The 14,755-nt window shown below is 62.6% G+C and overlaps 2 protein-coding genes across 2 annotated transcripts; one reads left to right on the forward strand and one right to left on the reverse strand.

The window, feature by feature from the left end:
* The first annotated feature begins 1,028 nt into the window (after positions 1–1,028).
* On the forward strand, positions 1,029–5,050 carry TMEM235 (transmembrane protein 235). Its single transcript, XM_032429985.1, is given in 5 exon segments — positions 1,029–1,159; positions 2,122–2,132; positions 2,935–3,072; positions 4,852–4,932; positions 4,935–5,050. Coding segments are annotated over 5 exon segments (477 nt in total).
* Positions 5,051–7,014: 1,964 nt separating this feature from the next.
* On the reverse strand, positions 7,015–12,871 carry LOC116648096 (probable low-specificity L-threonine aldolase 2). Its single transcript, XM_032429903.1, has 7 exons — positions 12,578–12,871; positions 10,984–11,067; positions 10,164–10,252; positions 9,524–9,709; positions 8,728–8,865; positions 8,346–8,538; positions 7,015–7,805 (listed from the first exon to the last, which is right to left on the reverse strand). Exons 1-7 carry the CDS (start codon positions 12,777–12,779, stop codon positions 7,522–7,524), a joined length of 1,176 nt encoding a protein of 391 aa, XP_032285794.1. The 5' UTR covers positions 12,780–12,871; the 3' UTR covers positions 7,015–7,521.
* Positions 12,872–14,755: the final 1,884 nt, after the last annotated feature.

Consider the following 14,755-nt stretch of genomic DNA (forward strand, 5'->3'; position numbering starts at 1 on the left):
CTGTCTCTGTAGGCTCTGCCCAGACCCTGGGGGGGGGCAGCGACCGACTGTCCAGGGGCCCGAGAGGAGGCCCTCCCATTGCCCACAGTTGCACCCCAGACAGCCCCACTGTGACAGCCGCCACTACCATGCCTGTCACTGCCTCCTCCTGGGTTCGGGCCCTTTGAGGTCCCTCTGCAACCCACCCCACTAGCGCCTGGCCCGTGTCCTAGAAGGTGCTTCACGCGTGTGGCTGAGTGAGTGGTGCAGAGGCAGAACCCAGCCTCGCCCCCTGTGGTGTTTGTAATTCGAAGCTCACTGGAAGCAACAGCCCCCGTGCCAACCTGCCTAGGCTCTTTGCCCATCCACCCCACTTCGCTGGATCCCTTTGGCTAGTCCTGGAGACGGATTAAGACCAGGACCACAGGACCAGCCGGCGGCCAATTGCCCCAGCCAGGGGCGGCTGCCTCCCACCATTCAGGCTGCGGCTTCCTGGCCAGCGAGGTCGGTCAGCTGCCTGCTGAGCTCCCTCCTGGGGCGACGCAGGCCCCACCCTTCCTCCTCCTTAGCCCGGCCATTTGGTGGCTGAGAAACCGGAGGTTTGGAGAGATTAAGACATTTGCCCAGGGACCCACTCCAGCGGCCAGCTCCTCGGGGACGCTGGGATTTGAACCCAGGTCTGTGGCGGGTGTACCTGCGGCTCTGAGACTTCCTTCTGTCCCCTGGGGCCGAGCTCTGCAATCGCCGTCACCGAGAGGTGGGACCGATCTTCCTGCGAGCCTGGGGGTGCATATCACGAGGCCTGCGCACAGGCAGGAAAGGGGGCGCTGCATCCAGAAGAGCCTTGGAGCGGACGCGCCAGTGTGCCCGCCCTGGCTCCCTGCATCCCCTCAACCGTGCCCCCTACTCCACCGCACCCCATTCCCAGCCCGGCTCACCAAATCCCAGGCGCCCCTTCCCTGGCCAGGCTCCCCCACTCCCCACTTCCCCTCTCCCCACACTCTCTCACTCCCTCGGCCCTCTCCGCTCCCCAAATTCCCCAGCCCCGCATGGCCCGGCTGGGCGGGCTGCTCAGCTTTGCACTGCTGGCGGCCGCCCTGGCCAGCGACTACTGGTACGTCCTGGAGGTGGCGGACACGGGGCGCGCCGCGCGGCTGTCCTCGCACTCGGGGCTCTGGCGGTCTGCGAAGGTACGGCTGTGGCGGGCCGGGCGCAGAGGGCGCAGGCAGGGCGGCGCCCCCTCGTGCCCCACTCCCCATCCCGGACTCTGTCCTCTCCCAAAACCGGGCAGTGACAGTAGGGCTACCAATCCGGGCTCAGAAATGAAAGGGTTGGGGGGGCATTGCATGGCCCCATAAGGACCCAAGAACCCGGGGAGCAGGAGCCCCAGGCAGTCCCTTGCCCTCCCTGGCAGGGCGGGGGTGTCTTGTGTTAGAAGTTGTGGGCACATTACTTGGTAGATGACAAGTCAACCCCAGCCTCTCAGTGAGCTCTGCCATGGGCTGCTGCCTGACCTAGGAGCTCGTCCCTCCTCCGCCTCCCAAGTCTTCATCAGATGGGGAGAAAGCGATACTTCTCAGGGTGCAAACGGGTGGGGGATGGTTGGAGGAATGAGGGGGGAAAGCAGGGGCAGGCCCGCCACCCAGGGCACTGGGCTGCTGTTCTTCCTCAAGCAGGAGTGGGTGCTGAGGTGGGAGCAGGTGTGGGGCACTGGGGGCCTCCAGGAAGGCCCCAGGTCCACATCCAAGTGACCACGAGTTGTTTCTCAATTGCTGTCCCCAGAGGTTCAGCCTGGCACAGCCAGGGCTCCGGGGAAAGACCCCTGTTTCTTTCCACCTTCCCCCACCACCACCACCTGATGGCTTGACACGCGCTCGGGCACCAAACAGGAGTGCTGCATGCATTTCGGACCCGCAGAGAGAGGGGAAGGCATTCCCTCTGCAAGGCCTGCATGAGGGGGCGGCCAGCAGGCTGGGGGCCTCCCCCGCACAGGAACAGCACTGGGCAGAAGCAGCGCCAGGGAGAGCGTGTGAACGCGTGCGTGCATACATGTAAGCCTAGGTCAGTGTGAGTGCGAGCGTGTGTGCGTGACTCTGAATGTGTGAGCATGTGTCTGAGAGAGTATGCGTGTGTGCATGTGAGTGTATGTGTAGGTGACTATGAGTGTGTGTGCACACGCGTGCATGTGCGTGCGTGACCATGCCTTCCTCCGAGGCAGCTGGGGAGGAAAGATGAGCTGTTGGTTCAGCCACTGAACGGACTGGGCCTAATGCCCCAAAGCCCTCCTGGCGTGTGCACGTGTGTGTGCAAGAGTCAGAGAGTCCACATTACGCGCACCTTTTCCTGTCCAGGCAAAGCCGCACGTGAGCATGCTCGGGGCCCCAAGCCTACGGGAGTGCTGAGGGCAGGGTCTCTTGGATGTTTGTGATTTTTAGACCGACATCCATGTAGGTATTATTTGTATGTTACAGAAACAAAACAGAAGGTCTTAAACCCTCCAAACCCATTTGGAGCCACAACTCTGGGGTCCGGGAGAGAATCTGACGGGGCTCCCTGGCCACTGGTCAGCCCACTGGGTTCCGGCAGGGGTGAGAGCGTGCTGCCCAGCATGCCTGCAAGACCACCCATCTCAGAGAAACTCACGGTGGGTGGTGACCCCACAGGTGTCCAGCCCACCAGGCTTTGTGTCCTTTCTGCTTCTTAGGGAAAACAGCTGCATCCCCCTGATCGACCCCTTTGCCAGTGAGAACCTGGATGTCCCCACCCCTGTGCAGCACCTCGTCTATGAGTCCTGCAGCCGAGTCATCTCCTGTCTGTCCTTAATCTCCAGGCAAAACTGTCCTGTGAAGGTGGACCTCCAGGCAGACAGGGCTCTGAAGTGCTCACTTGGAGCTGCCTGGGGGGTGGGGGCAGGTCCAGGTCCCTGCCCAGACGCTGAGCCCCCTCTCCTGGCAGCCCTGCACCGAGCTGTCATGGTGGTCCTGCCCCTGAGCCTCGTCCTTGTCATCTGTGGCTGGATCTGTGGCCTCTTCAGTTCCCTGGCACAGAGCGTCCTGCTGCTGTTTTTCACCGGCTGCTACTTCTTGCTGGGGGGTGAGTGTGGGCACCCTGGGGGGCACAGATCCTGGGAGTGGGGGTGCCTCCTCTCCTGCCACCCTGTCCCCTGCTCCCATCTGGCCTGTGCTGAGCCTGGGCCCACCCAGGGGATTGAGCCGCAGCAGGCGAAAGCCCCTTGGGTAGTACTGGGCCTTTCTAGGGACAGGGGCAGGGGTCCTGGCTGTGGGCCTCGAGCCAGGGAGGCTGAGTTTCTAGGCACAGGAGGCATGAGGCTCCCCAAGGCGATCCCGCACCTGCCCTCCTACACCTGCACGAGGGGCATGAGACCGGCCCCCACCTGTTCTCCTCCGCTTCCTGGAGTGGCCTGGTGGGAGGAACAAGAGTGGGCAGTCCCAGGCAGTAAGACAGGTGGAAAGGGGCCTCGCAGCCCTTGGCAGTGACCCTGGTCCAGGCCCAGAATGTGACTGGTGACAGTCCCTCAGCTGACATTCATCTAGACTCTGCTGGGCGCTGGCCAGGCACTCCCTCGGGGCTGCAGCTGTGGCCTCCCTGTGGTCCCAGCTTCCAGCTGAGGTGTCCAAGGATTCACCAAGGTCAGCAGGAAGCTTGTCCTGGGGATCCCGTGCCCCCCGCTTTGGTGCCCCCTGCTGCCCAAGGCCGGCTGTCACTGATGGTGGGCTGGGGCTCCTTGGGGTCAGTCATCAGAGGCCTGTGCTGTCAGGGGCAAGGCCTGAGCCGCGTCTGGCATCCGGGCCAGCTCTACTGTCAAGGCCATGGCACTTGAGGCCCAGACCATGTTGGCCTAGGGCTCCCTCTGGGGCAGGCCTGCCTCCTCCCCAGGGGGTGCTGGGCCCTGTGGGAGGCCTTGGTCAAGTGGGAACGGGCGGGCTTGCCGGGTGCCGAGAGCCTGGGGGACCCGCAGCCTGGGCGTGAGCTGTAGAGAATGAGAGCAGGAGAAGTCAGCATGTCAGCTGTGGCCTGGCCCCAGACACCGGCTGTGTGGGTCCAAATCCAATTAAGAGGAGCTTGGGAAGCCAGGGAGAGGAGCGAAGGGGTGGGATTGTATCCAGGAAGCCTTGGCGTTATGCTCTCAGAAACATGGCCCGGGCCAGTGGGTTAAGGGCGGGCCTGGAGGCAGCTACTCGGGCGCTCCTCTTCCGAGGGACCTGGTTCGAGGAACACCCGACCTGCTCCGTGCGCCCAGGGTCCGGCCTGGCTGCACCACTGCTGTCCCTGCGGGGGCTGCTTCTTGGCAGTGGGTCAGCTGACGTCACTGTAGGAACTCTGCAGCGCCAGACGGAGGAGAGTGTCAGCGTCGGGGACACTGACGGGAGCAGGCCTGGGGGGGGCGGATCGCAGACCTGGGGGCAGGCAGGGGGCCTGCAAAAGCTGGAGGCTTAGGCTAGGGCCAGAGGAGCGGCGGGGGTAACCCAATGAAGTGGGGGGCACTGTGAGGAAGGGGGGCCTGGCCAGAGCTCCAGAGCTCCCCGACTGCCAGTAGAGGTCACTGGCTCTGTGTGTGTGTGTGTGTGTGTGTGTGTGTCGGGGACACTGGGGGATACGGGAGGGTGCTGTGTATGCAGGGGCAGTTATGTGAGTGGGGACTGTTGCTGAGGGTGTAGGTGGTTCTCTTTATAAGGAAGGTTTTGCGGGGTGAGGTCTGGGGGTTTGGGAACTGAATCAGAGCCTCCATTTCCCCCAAAGGCCAGTGGGTAGGGGTTCCTGGTCTGCAGGACCGCTTCTGCCAGGACCTGGTTAGGCAGTTGCCCCCAGAGGGTAGACACAGCGAGTGGTCCCCCTGCCCCCCTCCCCCAGGTGCCCTGACCCTGGTGGGGGTCAGCATCTACATCCACTGCTCACACCTGGCCTTCGCCGAGACCGCCCGCCAGTACGGCCCCAGCACCTGGGGGACATCCGGGTCAGCTTCGGCTGGGCTCTAGCCCTGGCCTCGGAGGCACTCTGTGGCCTCTCTGTGGCCTCCTCCTGCTCACAGCAGCCCGAGCCCGCAGCCTGAGCCGGCAGCCGGGGGGCCCCCGCTCTGTGGTCATCTGAGTCCCAGAGGGGCCCAGTTTCCCCTTTGCACCCGCAGGCCTGGCTGGAGTTCTGGCTGGGAGGGGGGCCCCTGCAGGGGCAGGGGTTGGGGGCAGAGCCAAGGATCCAGGCTTCTCTTGCTTGGCAAAGCTGGATGTTTGGGGGGCTCCTCTGCCTGGTTTATGCCCTTTAGGGACCAATTGGTTTGGCTTCCTCTTGGGGATGAGAAAAGGGAGTCCCAGAAAGAGTTAGCAAGTGGCCCAAGGGAATGTTAGTGGGGTCGGGGTGGGGGTGCTGCAGGTTCCTGGTGCTCAGCGGGTCCCCTTGCCTCTCGAGGGCATAGCCTGCCCTCGCTCTCTCCCATCAACCCTGGTGTGCCATGCTGTCCTCGTTCCTAGGGCCCTGGGTCAGGTGGAGGAGCTACCCTCTGTCCTGGGGAGGAGGGAATTTGAGAGAGAAGCAGGTATCTGTTAAACACCCACTGAGTTAGGCTCCGAGCAGAGTATCACCTGCTCATCTGCTTGTCCAGTCCTCCAGTCGCCCTTCACATTAGTTACCATTCACCCATTTTACAGAAGGGGAGTCTGAGGCCCAGACCATCCCAGAGCACATGGCAGAGCCAGATGCCCTGACATCGGGTGGGACTCCCAGGCCTCTGTTCGGTCCACTGGCTCAAGGGCAGATGTTGCAGGGGCGGAGACTGAGGAGGGGGCCCAGGAGTCCCCTGGGGTTTGCAAGGGCAGCCGAGTGGGCTGGATGCACCTCGGCCCCCTCCCTGTTCTCAGGCCTCTGTCCTCGTCCTGGTGCATCTGCCGCCTCTGCTGGGCTGGCGCTCCAGGACCCCGATCCTCCCATCTGCAGCCCCCTGGGGAATGTCTGTGATTCCAGGGGCCTGGTGAGTGCCCAGAACTAGCAGGTGCGGAAGTCCTAGTAGGGGTGGGGGTGGGGGAGCCGTGCACAGTGGCAACGCGAAGGGGCTTCTTAGCCAGGAGGGGCCGGGGCTGCCCAGGGAGGCAGAGGCCGGGGCCTGGAGCTTGGGCCGCAGGCTTACTAAACGGCGTGGGTGGGGCTCAGCTCGCAGACCAGGGCGCAGGCGCACTGTGGCTAGGCACCTGGGTCATCCGTCGTGAGGCTCGCTCATTTTCCTGTAGGTAGAGAAGTCGAGGTGGCAGAGAAGGGTCCCCAGGGGGCTGTGCAGCACCCGAAGCCCCAGACAGCCCCATCTGGGGTTCAGGAGTCTGGGATGTGTGCGGGGAGTGGATGGCGGCCCCTCTGGCCCTGGTCTACCCTCCCCCAGCCCCCCTTTATCGCTCCAAAGGTTACAGGAAGCTCCTTGGGGCCCTGGGGGCTGGCACCATTTGGGGGTCCCACTGAGGGCTTCCCTCTGTACTTATGTTTTAGTGTTTACCATTCCATGTCGCAACGTTGTGCCAATTTGTCCTTAAATAAATCAGTTTATGCTCCGAGTGGATAAGCCTTGTTTTTCTCTCTTAAAATTTTTTCAGAATGGATAAAGCAGAATTATAAACAGTGTGCGGGCAGTAACACTGTTAGCAGCTGTGTGTGTGTGTGTGTGTGTGTGTGTGTGTGTGTGTCTGTCCATCCAGCCAGAGATGTCCTGTGTGTCCGTCCATCCAGAGACGCCTGTGTGTCTGTCCGTCCATCCAGAGACGTCCTCTGCAGACACAAGCCCCTTCTCTGTGGGTCGGCACAGGCGGCAGAGGATCCCACCCCCCGCCTCCGCGTCGGAAGGGGCAGCTTGGCGGGCAGGTCCTCTCAACTTGTGAGGCTCTAACTGGACTTCTCCTGCGGTTCGCTGGGGAGCGGGGAGCACAGGGGTTTGGTGGGGGCCTCCCTCTCTGCCACTGGGCCTACATGACCCCAGGAACTGCTAAAAACGAGATCCAATCCCAAATCATCTACAATAAAGACATACTCTTTTGTAAGCAGGAAAATTTATTTTTGAAAAAGGAAAAAATATATAGATGACCACAGGATAAAGCCCAGCCCCCGACACAGCAGCTAGGGCTCCCTGCCATCCAGCCCCGCTGTCCCTTTCTAATCTCCTGTCACCCTTGCTCCGGTGTCCCCCAGCCCGAGCACGGGACACGCTCATCAGCTGCGCGACTCCGAGCAAATGGCTCGGGGCAGTTTCCTTTTCTGTGCGCTGGGAGCAGAAGCCCTGCCCTGGCTGCTTCCTGGGCTTTGGTGAGGGGCTGGGATGGGGTCCCCCGTCTGCCCTCGTGGCGCCCTGTCTGGGACATGGGAGGCACCGAGGTCTTGCTGAATGAACGCAGGTGGAAGGCTTCACCCTGAGGGTGGGAAGTCGGGGGTCCGAGGAGACAAGGGGGTAACGGGGTGTTGTTTCGTTGCCTCTCCTCCACCTGCTCCCTCAGGACACCTCCACTCCCCACCTGGATCCCGGCCGGGGCACAGGGTCTGGTCACCCCGTCCTCAGGGCCCCAGCTGCCTCAGCACGAACCCCCACTTCTTCAGCACCAGCTCGGTGTCCTGCGCGGAGACGTCGCGGTGCCACACGGCGCGCACTGACCGCTCGGTCCAGGGGAACAGCAGCACACGCACCGCACGGCCGGTCTGGGCCACCTCGTCCGCGCTCACGGCCTGCAGACGCCGGCAGAGCTCCTCGGGCGGCGGCCCGTCCACCCTCACCATCACCACGTTCGTCTCCACGGCGGCGAGGTCCACGGAGCAGATGGGGGACGCCAGCTCCTGGAACCCTGGGCCCGGGGCCTGTGGTGAGTGGAGCCCGACCCCAGGACCCCACCCCAGTCTCCAGCGTCCGGCCCTGTCGTCCCAGGACAGGCAGAGGGCAGCCCGACTGTAGTGGGGAGAAGAGGGACCCTTGGAGTCCCACACACTTGGCTCTGCTACTTTTCAGCTGTGTGACCTGGGACAAATCAGTTAACCTCTGGGCCTCGGTATCCTCATCTGTAAAGTGGGGACATCATGGGATTGTTTTGAGGACTCAACTGACAGATGTAAAGACCTAGGTTAGAGGCTCCACTCGGCCAGATCCTGCAAGAAATAGGAATTCCTGACATCCACTGCATGCTTCTTGGTCCAGACCCTCCACCAGTGAGGCCTGGTAAAGCATTCTAATTCCCTGGCTCCCACGCCTTGTGGCTCAGGGCTAACCTACACGTTCTAGAGTCAGAAGGACGTACGCCTGCAGGGGATTTGGGTCCTGCTACGGGGGGCCCCCAGGCACTCTTCTGGGAGCAAAAGGAAGTGAGGGTGGGGGGCCATGGTCCAGGTACCTCTGGCGAATCTCTGAGCGTTCTGGTGGTCCGTTGGCAGCACCTCCTCGAAGTCCGCCAGTCCTACTAGGGCAGCGGCAGCCAGCACCCCGGCCTGGCGCATCCCCCCGCCCAGGGCTTTCCGGAGGCGCCAGGCTTCTTCGATGAAGTCCTTGGGCCCCCCAACCAAGGCCCCCACTGGTGCACCGAGGCCCTGGGAGGAAGAGAGGAGAGAGTCCTGCCTGCCAGCCCCCCAGGTGTACATCTTTGCCCTTGTGGCCAGGGGAGGGGGATGTGAGGGGGACGGGGCCCCGTCTGGGGAGGGGCTAAAGGGGCCCAGGGCCAGCCGCTGCCAGCATCGGAGCTCGGGAACACCAGCTGACTCCTATTGTGAGCACCCCACCTTGGAGAAACAGAGAGACACAGAGTCACAGTGCTCCACGATGCGGGCAGGGGGCACGTGCAGAGCTACCGCAGCGTTCATCAGCCGGGCCCCATCCAGGTGGACCCGGACCCCACAGCTCCGCGCCAGGAGGTGCACCTGGGAACAAAGAGCAGGCAGCAGTCAGAGGGGCTGGGGTGGGGCCAGAGCGGAGGGAGGACGGGTCTCCAGGGGCCTCGAGGGGTCCAGAGTGAGCAGAGCTGGGCTGGTGTCCAGCTTGGCCCCCAGGGACCGGAGCAGGCACTCTGCTGCCTGAGGCTGGGTGCCATCCTCTGTAAAGGGGGCTGGTGCTGAGCGCTTTATCTCATGTGTACGGCGGGCTCGCTGGGGCCAAATGCTGACGTGGCGCGAGCCAGAGATGCCGCATCCTATTTAAGCCACCCCATGGCTCCATGAGGGAGATGATCTCAGCCCTTCGTATGGGCAAGGAGTAGGTCTGCAGGGTCAGTTAGCAGCAAGTTCTCACACCAGGGAGCTGCACGGTTCAGCCCTCACACCCTGCACAAGCTGGTGCTGCTCTGGGACTCCCTCCCTGGGGAGAAGGGGGGTTGTCTCTGTCCTTGGGGCCTAAACTGGGGCAGTAGTGCCCTCCATATCTGCAGCCTAGGACCGACCACACACGTCCCTCCCGCCGCAGTTCCAGCTGCCACGGGCACCCACGGTGTATAAGAGGAGACACAGTCCTGGGAGAGGGGCTCCACAGGACAGGAAGCCAGGAGCTGGCTGGGGGTGGGCAGAGTGGTGGGGTAGGGCCTACCTGGCGTAGGTAGTCAATGGGGAGGACCCGGCCCCCTGAGCTGCTGTGGGTGTTCTCCAGGCAAATGAGCTCACAGACCGGGTGGTAGGGGCTCCCGAGGCCCCGTGTGATCACCCTCTCCAGCTCAGCCAGGTCCAAGGTGCCGTGGGGCAGGTCTGGGAGGGGGTGGGAGTGCACCCCAGCGATCTGCAGGTATTGGGGGTGGAGGGATGGAGATCAGGTCCAGGCGCGCAGCGTCACCTCCTGTCTCTGTCCCATCGGCTCCTCTCCAGCTCGGGGCCATCGAGCCTTCCCCTTGTGCTGCGGACGTGGGCACGGACACCCCAGCAAGAAGGGGAGGAACCAAGGGCTGTGTTCTCCCGAGATGGGTCCTTCCCCACCGAGCGCCGCGTGCTCCGGATGCCCACTAGGGGGCAGCAGAGCACCAAGCACAGCCGGTGTCTGATGGAGGCGTGCTGGGCCGCGGCTGCCCCCACGTGGTCAGTCTGGGAATGGCTCCCTTTCCCGCCTCCTTAGAGACGCCACCACCCCGGCCATTTCTTCCCTCTGCAGGTCCCAACACGGTGCCGGGGAAGCAGCTTCCCACCAGAAATGCTGAGCAGCCTGTGCTGGCCCCAGGTGAGGGGTGCCGGGTCCTTACCTGAGCCACCCCGCCCTGCTCGTAGACGTGGAGGTGGCACTCCTGCCCGAGGAGGATCTGGGAGCCTCGGCGCTGGCAGTGACACATCACTGAGATAGATGGGGGAGGGCAGTGTTGGCTCTGAGTCCCATGGGGCCCATCTGCTCCCGCCCAGCTCCCGGCTGAGCCCGGAGGCTAGCTCTCAAGTGCCTATGCCAATGAGGAAACGGCACCCCTTCAAGACACCTTACTGCGTGTGCCAGAAAACAGTCCCGTGAACTACAAAAGTCTAGGATAACCATCCTGTGAGGTGTTGCGCCCTGTGCCCTGCAGCCCACCTGCAGAGCATCTCCTGCTCAGAAAGCTGGCCACCATGCTGCCCCCGGGGGCCAACCAGCTCAGGGCATGGGCATCAGTCAGGCCCAGCAGGAAACAGAGGGCACATGCACACTTGGAAGCCAGAGTTTAATAAAGGGACAATTCACAAAGGTGTGGCAGCATGGAAGGAAGTCACAAGGGACAGAGCAAGACTCCCAGGCCATAAGGGGCAAGAGGGAGGTGTGGTTACCAGAACCTGGAGACAGGGCAGTGTGGAGAGGGCTGCCCGCCTGACCCAGGGAGACCATCTGGGGAGGGAGCTGGGGGAGGAGCACGGATACACTGACCTCACTCTCCTCCCCTCCCTCATCTCCTGCTAGGGGCCCTCCTGGCTGAGCCCAGCAGAAGTCCAGATGGCTCAGGACCCCACTGATGTTGTCCCAGCCTTGCCCACAGCACCGAGGAGAGAAATGCTGAGGGAGGACCTGGAGGGCAAATGGGAGTCACCCCACGCCGCGCTCACCAGAGATGAGGTTGGCCATGGTGTTGGTGGGCACAAACAAGGTCCGGTCCACCCCCAGCAGCTTGGCGGCCTTTTCCTGCAGCTCTGAGGAGGGAAGGGATGGGGGTGCAGGGAGACTCCATCAACAATGGCACTCTCCTTGCATTACTCATAACCATGAGCTCGTGTCCTGCTGAGGTGAGTGGCCAAGCCAGACAGACGCCCTGGTCCGCTGGCTGCAGACTGTGGTCTTGGTGACCGCATATCTGGGTATAGAGGCCCCTCAGTCAACCCTCTGCACCCAGCCTCCTCCTGGGCCATGGTCCCCCCCCCCCCCAGCATTGAAACTCTGTGGTTTGAACCCCCCTGTCCCATTCAGACCTCACACCTGTCTCACTTCCTTTCCCATCAGCCCCTTGCAGGTGGGGCCCTGCGGTTTCTCTGCTGACTTCCTCTCCCAGAACAGAAGGACAGGAGCTCTCAGAAGGGGAGGCTCTGGGGGGTTGGGGGGCGGGGCTTCAGGCTCCTGCTTTAAAGCCTGCTGTGGCTCCCCTCTGCCTGTGGTATCAAGTCCCAAGTCTTTAGCATGACATTCAAGGCCAGTGGGATTTGCCCTCTGCCTTCACCTCCACGGACAGGGGCTCCTGGTACCCCACACTCCAGCCACATTCCCTATCTGTATCCTAAACACTTTTCTCAACACCCAGTGAGCCAGCTCCATTCCCTGCCTGGGGGCTCCACTCGCCCTGTAAGAGGCTACTCTGCAAAGTCCCCCTTCCCTGTGAGTTCCATGCCTCCCCTCCCCCCCAGTTCCCAAGGCACTCTCTGGGGACACATGCCAGCCCCAGCACTTCCTCCACCCCATGGTGTCTGTGTGTCTGGCTGCCTACTAAGCAGTGGGCTCAGCACTTTTGAAGTTCCGGGCAGCAAGTGTCTGCAGAATGCATGATCACCAATCACGACCTGACCCCACACACAGGCCCTAGGAGCTCAAGTGGCAACCTGTGGCTAGTCCCTGGCACCGCAGAGGTATACACGCTCACAATGGCAGTGATCTGCTAGAGTGGCAACTCTCAACACTGTGTCTTGAAAATAACGCTCCCTAGGTTATTAGCGTCCACTCCTTGAGAGGCGCAGCGTGTGCATCCTCTTTTCTAGACTGGTTTTCTGTGTGTCTTCATGTGGAAAGGCCGTGCGTGCAGGACGATAGCTATAGGTTTTAGAGAGAAGACCTGGGTTCAAATACTGCCTTGCCATTCGCTGGGTAGGAGACCTTGGGTGCCACACTCAGCATCCCAGAGCCCTCCTCTGCAAGAGGAGACCACACCCATCTCATCAGGCAGCTCGACACCTTAATGCGCACACCAATCCCCTGGGCGTCCTGTTAGCGTGCAATTCTGGCTCAGCAGGTGTAAGTGTGGGACCCGGGAATCTGCATTTCCAACAGACTGTCGGGTGATGGGCCAGACTGAGCAGCAAGGCCGCAGGGCATGACGCCTAGCCTGCAGCTGAGCCGCCACCCCTGCGCCCCGGGCCACTTCTCCCGCCAGCACCACGGACAGCGCTCTGGGGTCCCCGCGACGACCCCAGGCCGCGGCCTGCACACCGGGCTCACCGCGGACGGTGGGGTCCTCGCCGTAGTCGTCGTCCCCCACGACCGCCTCGGCCATGGCGCGCCTCATGGCCGGCCCGGGCTTGGTCACCGTGTCGCTGCGCAGGTCCACCACGTGCGCCAGGACCCCCGTCCCGCTCCCAGACCCCCGAGTCCAGAGGGCCCCGGGCCGCCGGGCCGCGGCCCGGGCCAGTCCACGGAGCATGGCGGGGGCAGTTCCCGACCCCCACCCCGACCCTTCCCAGCGAGGGCGACCGCGAGCGACGGGGTGGGCGCAGCGGGCCTTCACGGACTTCGACCGCCGCGGCGGACCTGGGCCTGCGGGAGTGCCCGCGGCATGCTGGGAGCTGTAGTTCGGACTTCGTCCCGGCGGGCACCGCGCGAGCTCGGGCAGGAGGGCCCCGAGGCGTGCTGGGAGTTGTAGTTCGGGCTTCACGGCGGCGGGCACGGCGCGATGGGGACATGTGGGAGAGCGAGGGTATTGCTCTCCGAAGAAGAAACCGAGGCCGGACGAGCGTTATAGAGCGGACGCTCGTGTGACTCCTGCCGTGTGCCAGGCTCTATCTCGGGCACCCTACAAATATTAGTGCAGTTAAGCCTCCCGGCAGCTCTAGGAGACAAGTACCAGTAGCATCCCCGTTTCACAGATGGGGAAACCGAGCCGCGCACAAGCTAATGCCTACGGTCACTTGGCGAGGAAGTGGCCAGGCCGTCTGTCTCCAGGGTCCAGGTCTGAACCACTGTGTTATGTCGCCCCTAAAAAAGTAGCGTCCCGTCATTGACTTTTTTTTCAATACGGATCTGTTGAGTACCTACTGTGTGCCGGGCATTGCCGAGGTGCCAGGCAAGAGGCATCCAGAGATGGCGCAACCGGTCTGGGCTTCCGGCTTCATGGGGTGTACGGGAGGCAGAATTAGAGGGGTGCACAGAGAGCCCCCTCCTCCATACCCCTGCCCTTGAGAGGTGGGCTGCCTTCAGCTGAGGTGCAGTGCAGGGTTGCGGAGTGAAGGGCACCGACTGACTCAAGTCCTCACTTACCAGGCGTGCGGCTTTGGACGAGCCTTTTAACCTCTCTGTGCCTCAGTCTCCCTAACTGCAGAATGGGCTGTTTTGAGGATTCCATGACTAATTAAGCTTAGTGCTGACCCTGGTGCCTGGCTGGGGTAAGTGCCACATATGAGTGTTCCCTTTCTTACTGCTGCTGCTATGACCATCCTTACTGGTCACAGCCCAGGGCCCTGGGGCTTGGTGCCGCTGCCGCGGGGAGCACCGTGACTCAGCCCAGACTGGACCTTCCCTTCTGCAGGGTGACCTTGCCTCACACAGGGAGGACAGGGCTCCCTCTGAGTGCGCAGCCCCACTCGGCTGCTCCCCTCCCTGGAATATGGCCACAGATGTCTGTCCCCCATGGGAGGAAGTTGGTCCCAGAGGGGCCCAAGTTCCCCAGAAGAGGTGCCCACAGCTCTCATCAGGGCACCCCTCATCAAAGAGGGCACTCACACCTTCATCAGAGGTCTGCCATGTGCCTGCTCCCAATTGGGTCTGGGGATAAAGGAGAGGAAGAGGAGGCTGCTCTCGGAGCTCGGGTCCTCAGGGTGGGGACAGGATGCTGCCCAAGAGGGAGCACTGGGAAGAGGGTGGATGTCAGAACCGGGAGATGCTGCCATGGGCCTGGCTGAGGCATCAGGGTAGGCTTCCTGGAGGAAGCAGGGATTGGGCTGAGCTTTGAAGACAGAGCAGGTCGCTAATCAGACAGAGGAGGAACATAAGGCAAAAGCTCCGGGTAGGAGGGAGCTGGAGCATTGGAAATCTTGAAAGAAGGCCAGCCTGGCAGAGAAGTGAGCAGGGCTGGAGATGGAGCTGTATCCAGGGTTAGGGCGCCTTCCCTGGAGCTCTCCACCTCTCCCCCCATGCCTAGTGCGGGCACCTTGAAAGAGGAAAAATCACAAGATCTCTGTAGGATCGGTGGCCCCAAGGACTCCCATCTAAAGGAAAGGCTCGTTGTGCCTTTCCCCACCCCAGTGCTCCTCTGGCCCTGACCCACAGTCTGCACTGAATTCCGGGCCCTTGGAAAACAAGCCCCTTATCTCTGAGTCTGGCTCCAGCCCTTCTGCTGGGAAGTGGGGGTGGGGAGCAGAGGCCTCTGTGGACAGGAAGGGAGGGCTTGGGGCAGCAGCGATG

Source organism: Phoca vitulina, unplaced genomic scaffold (assembly GCF_004348235.1).
Source record: "Phoca vitulina isolate PV1807 unplaced genomic scaffold, GSC_HSeal_1.0 scaffold41, whole genome shotgun sequence".
NCBI classification, from domain to species: Eukaryota; Metazoa; Chordata; class Mammalia; order Carnivora; family Phocidae; genus Phoca; species Phoca vitulina.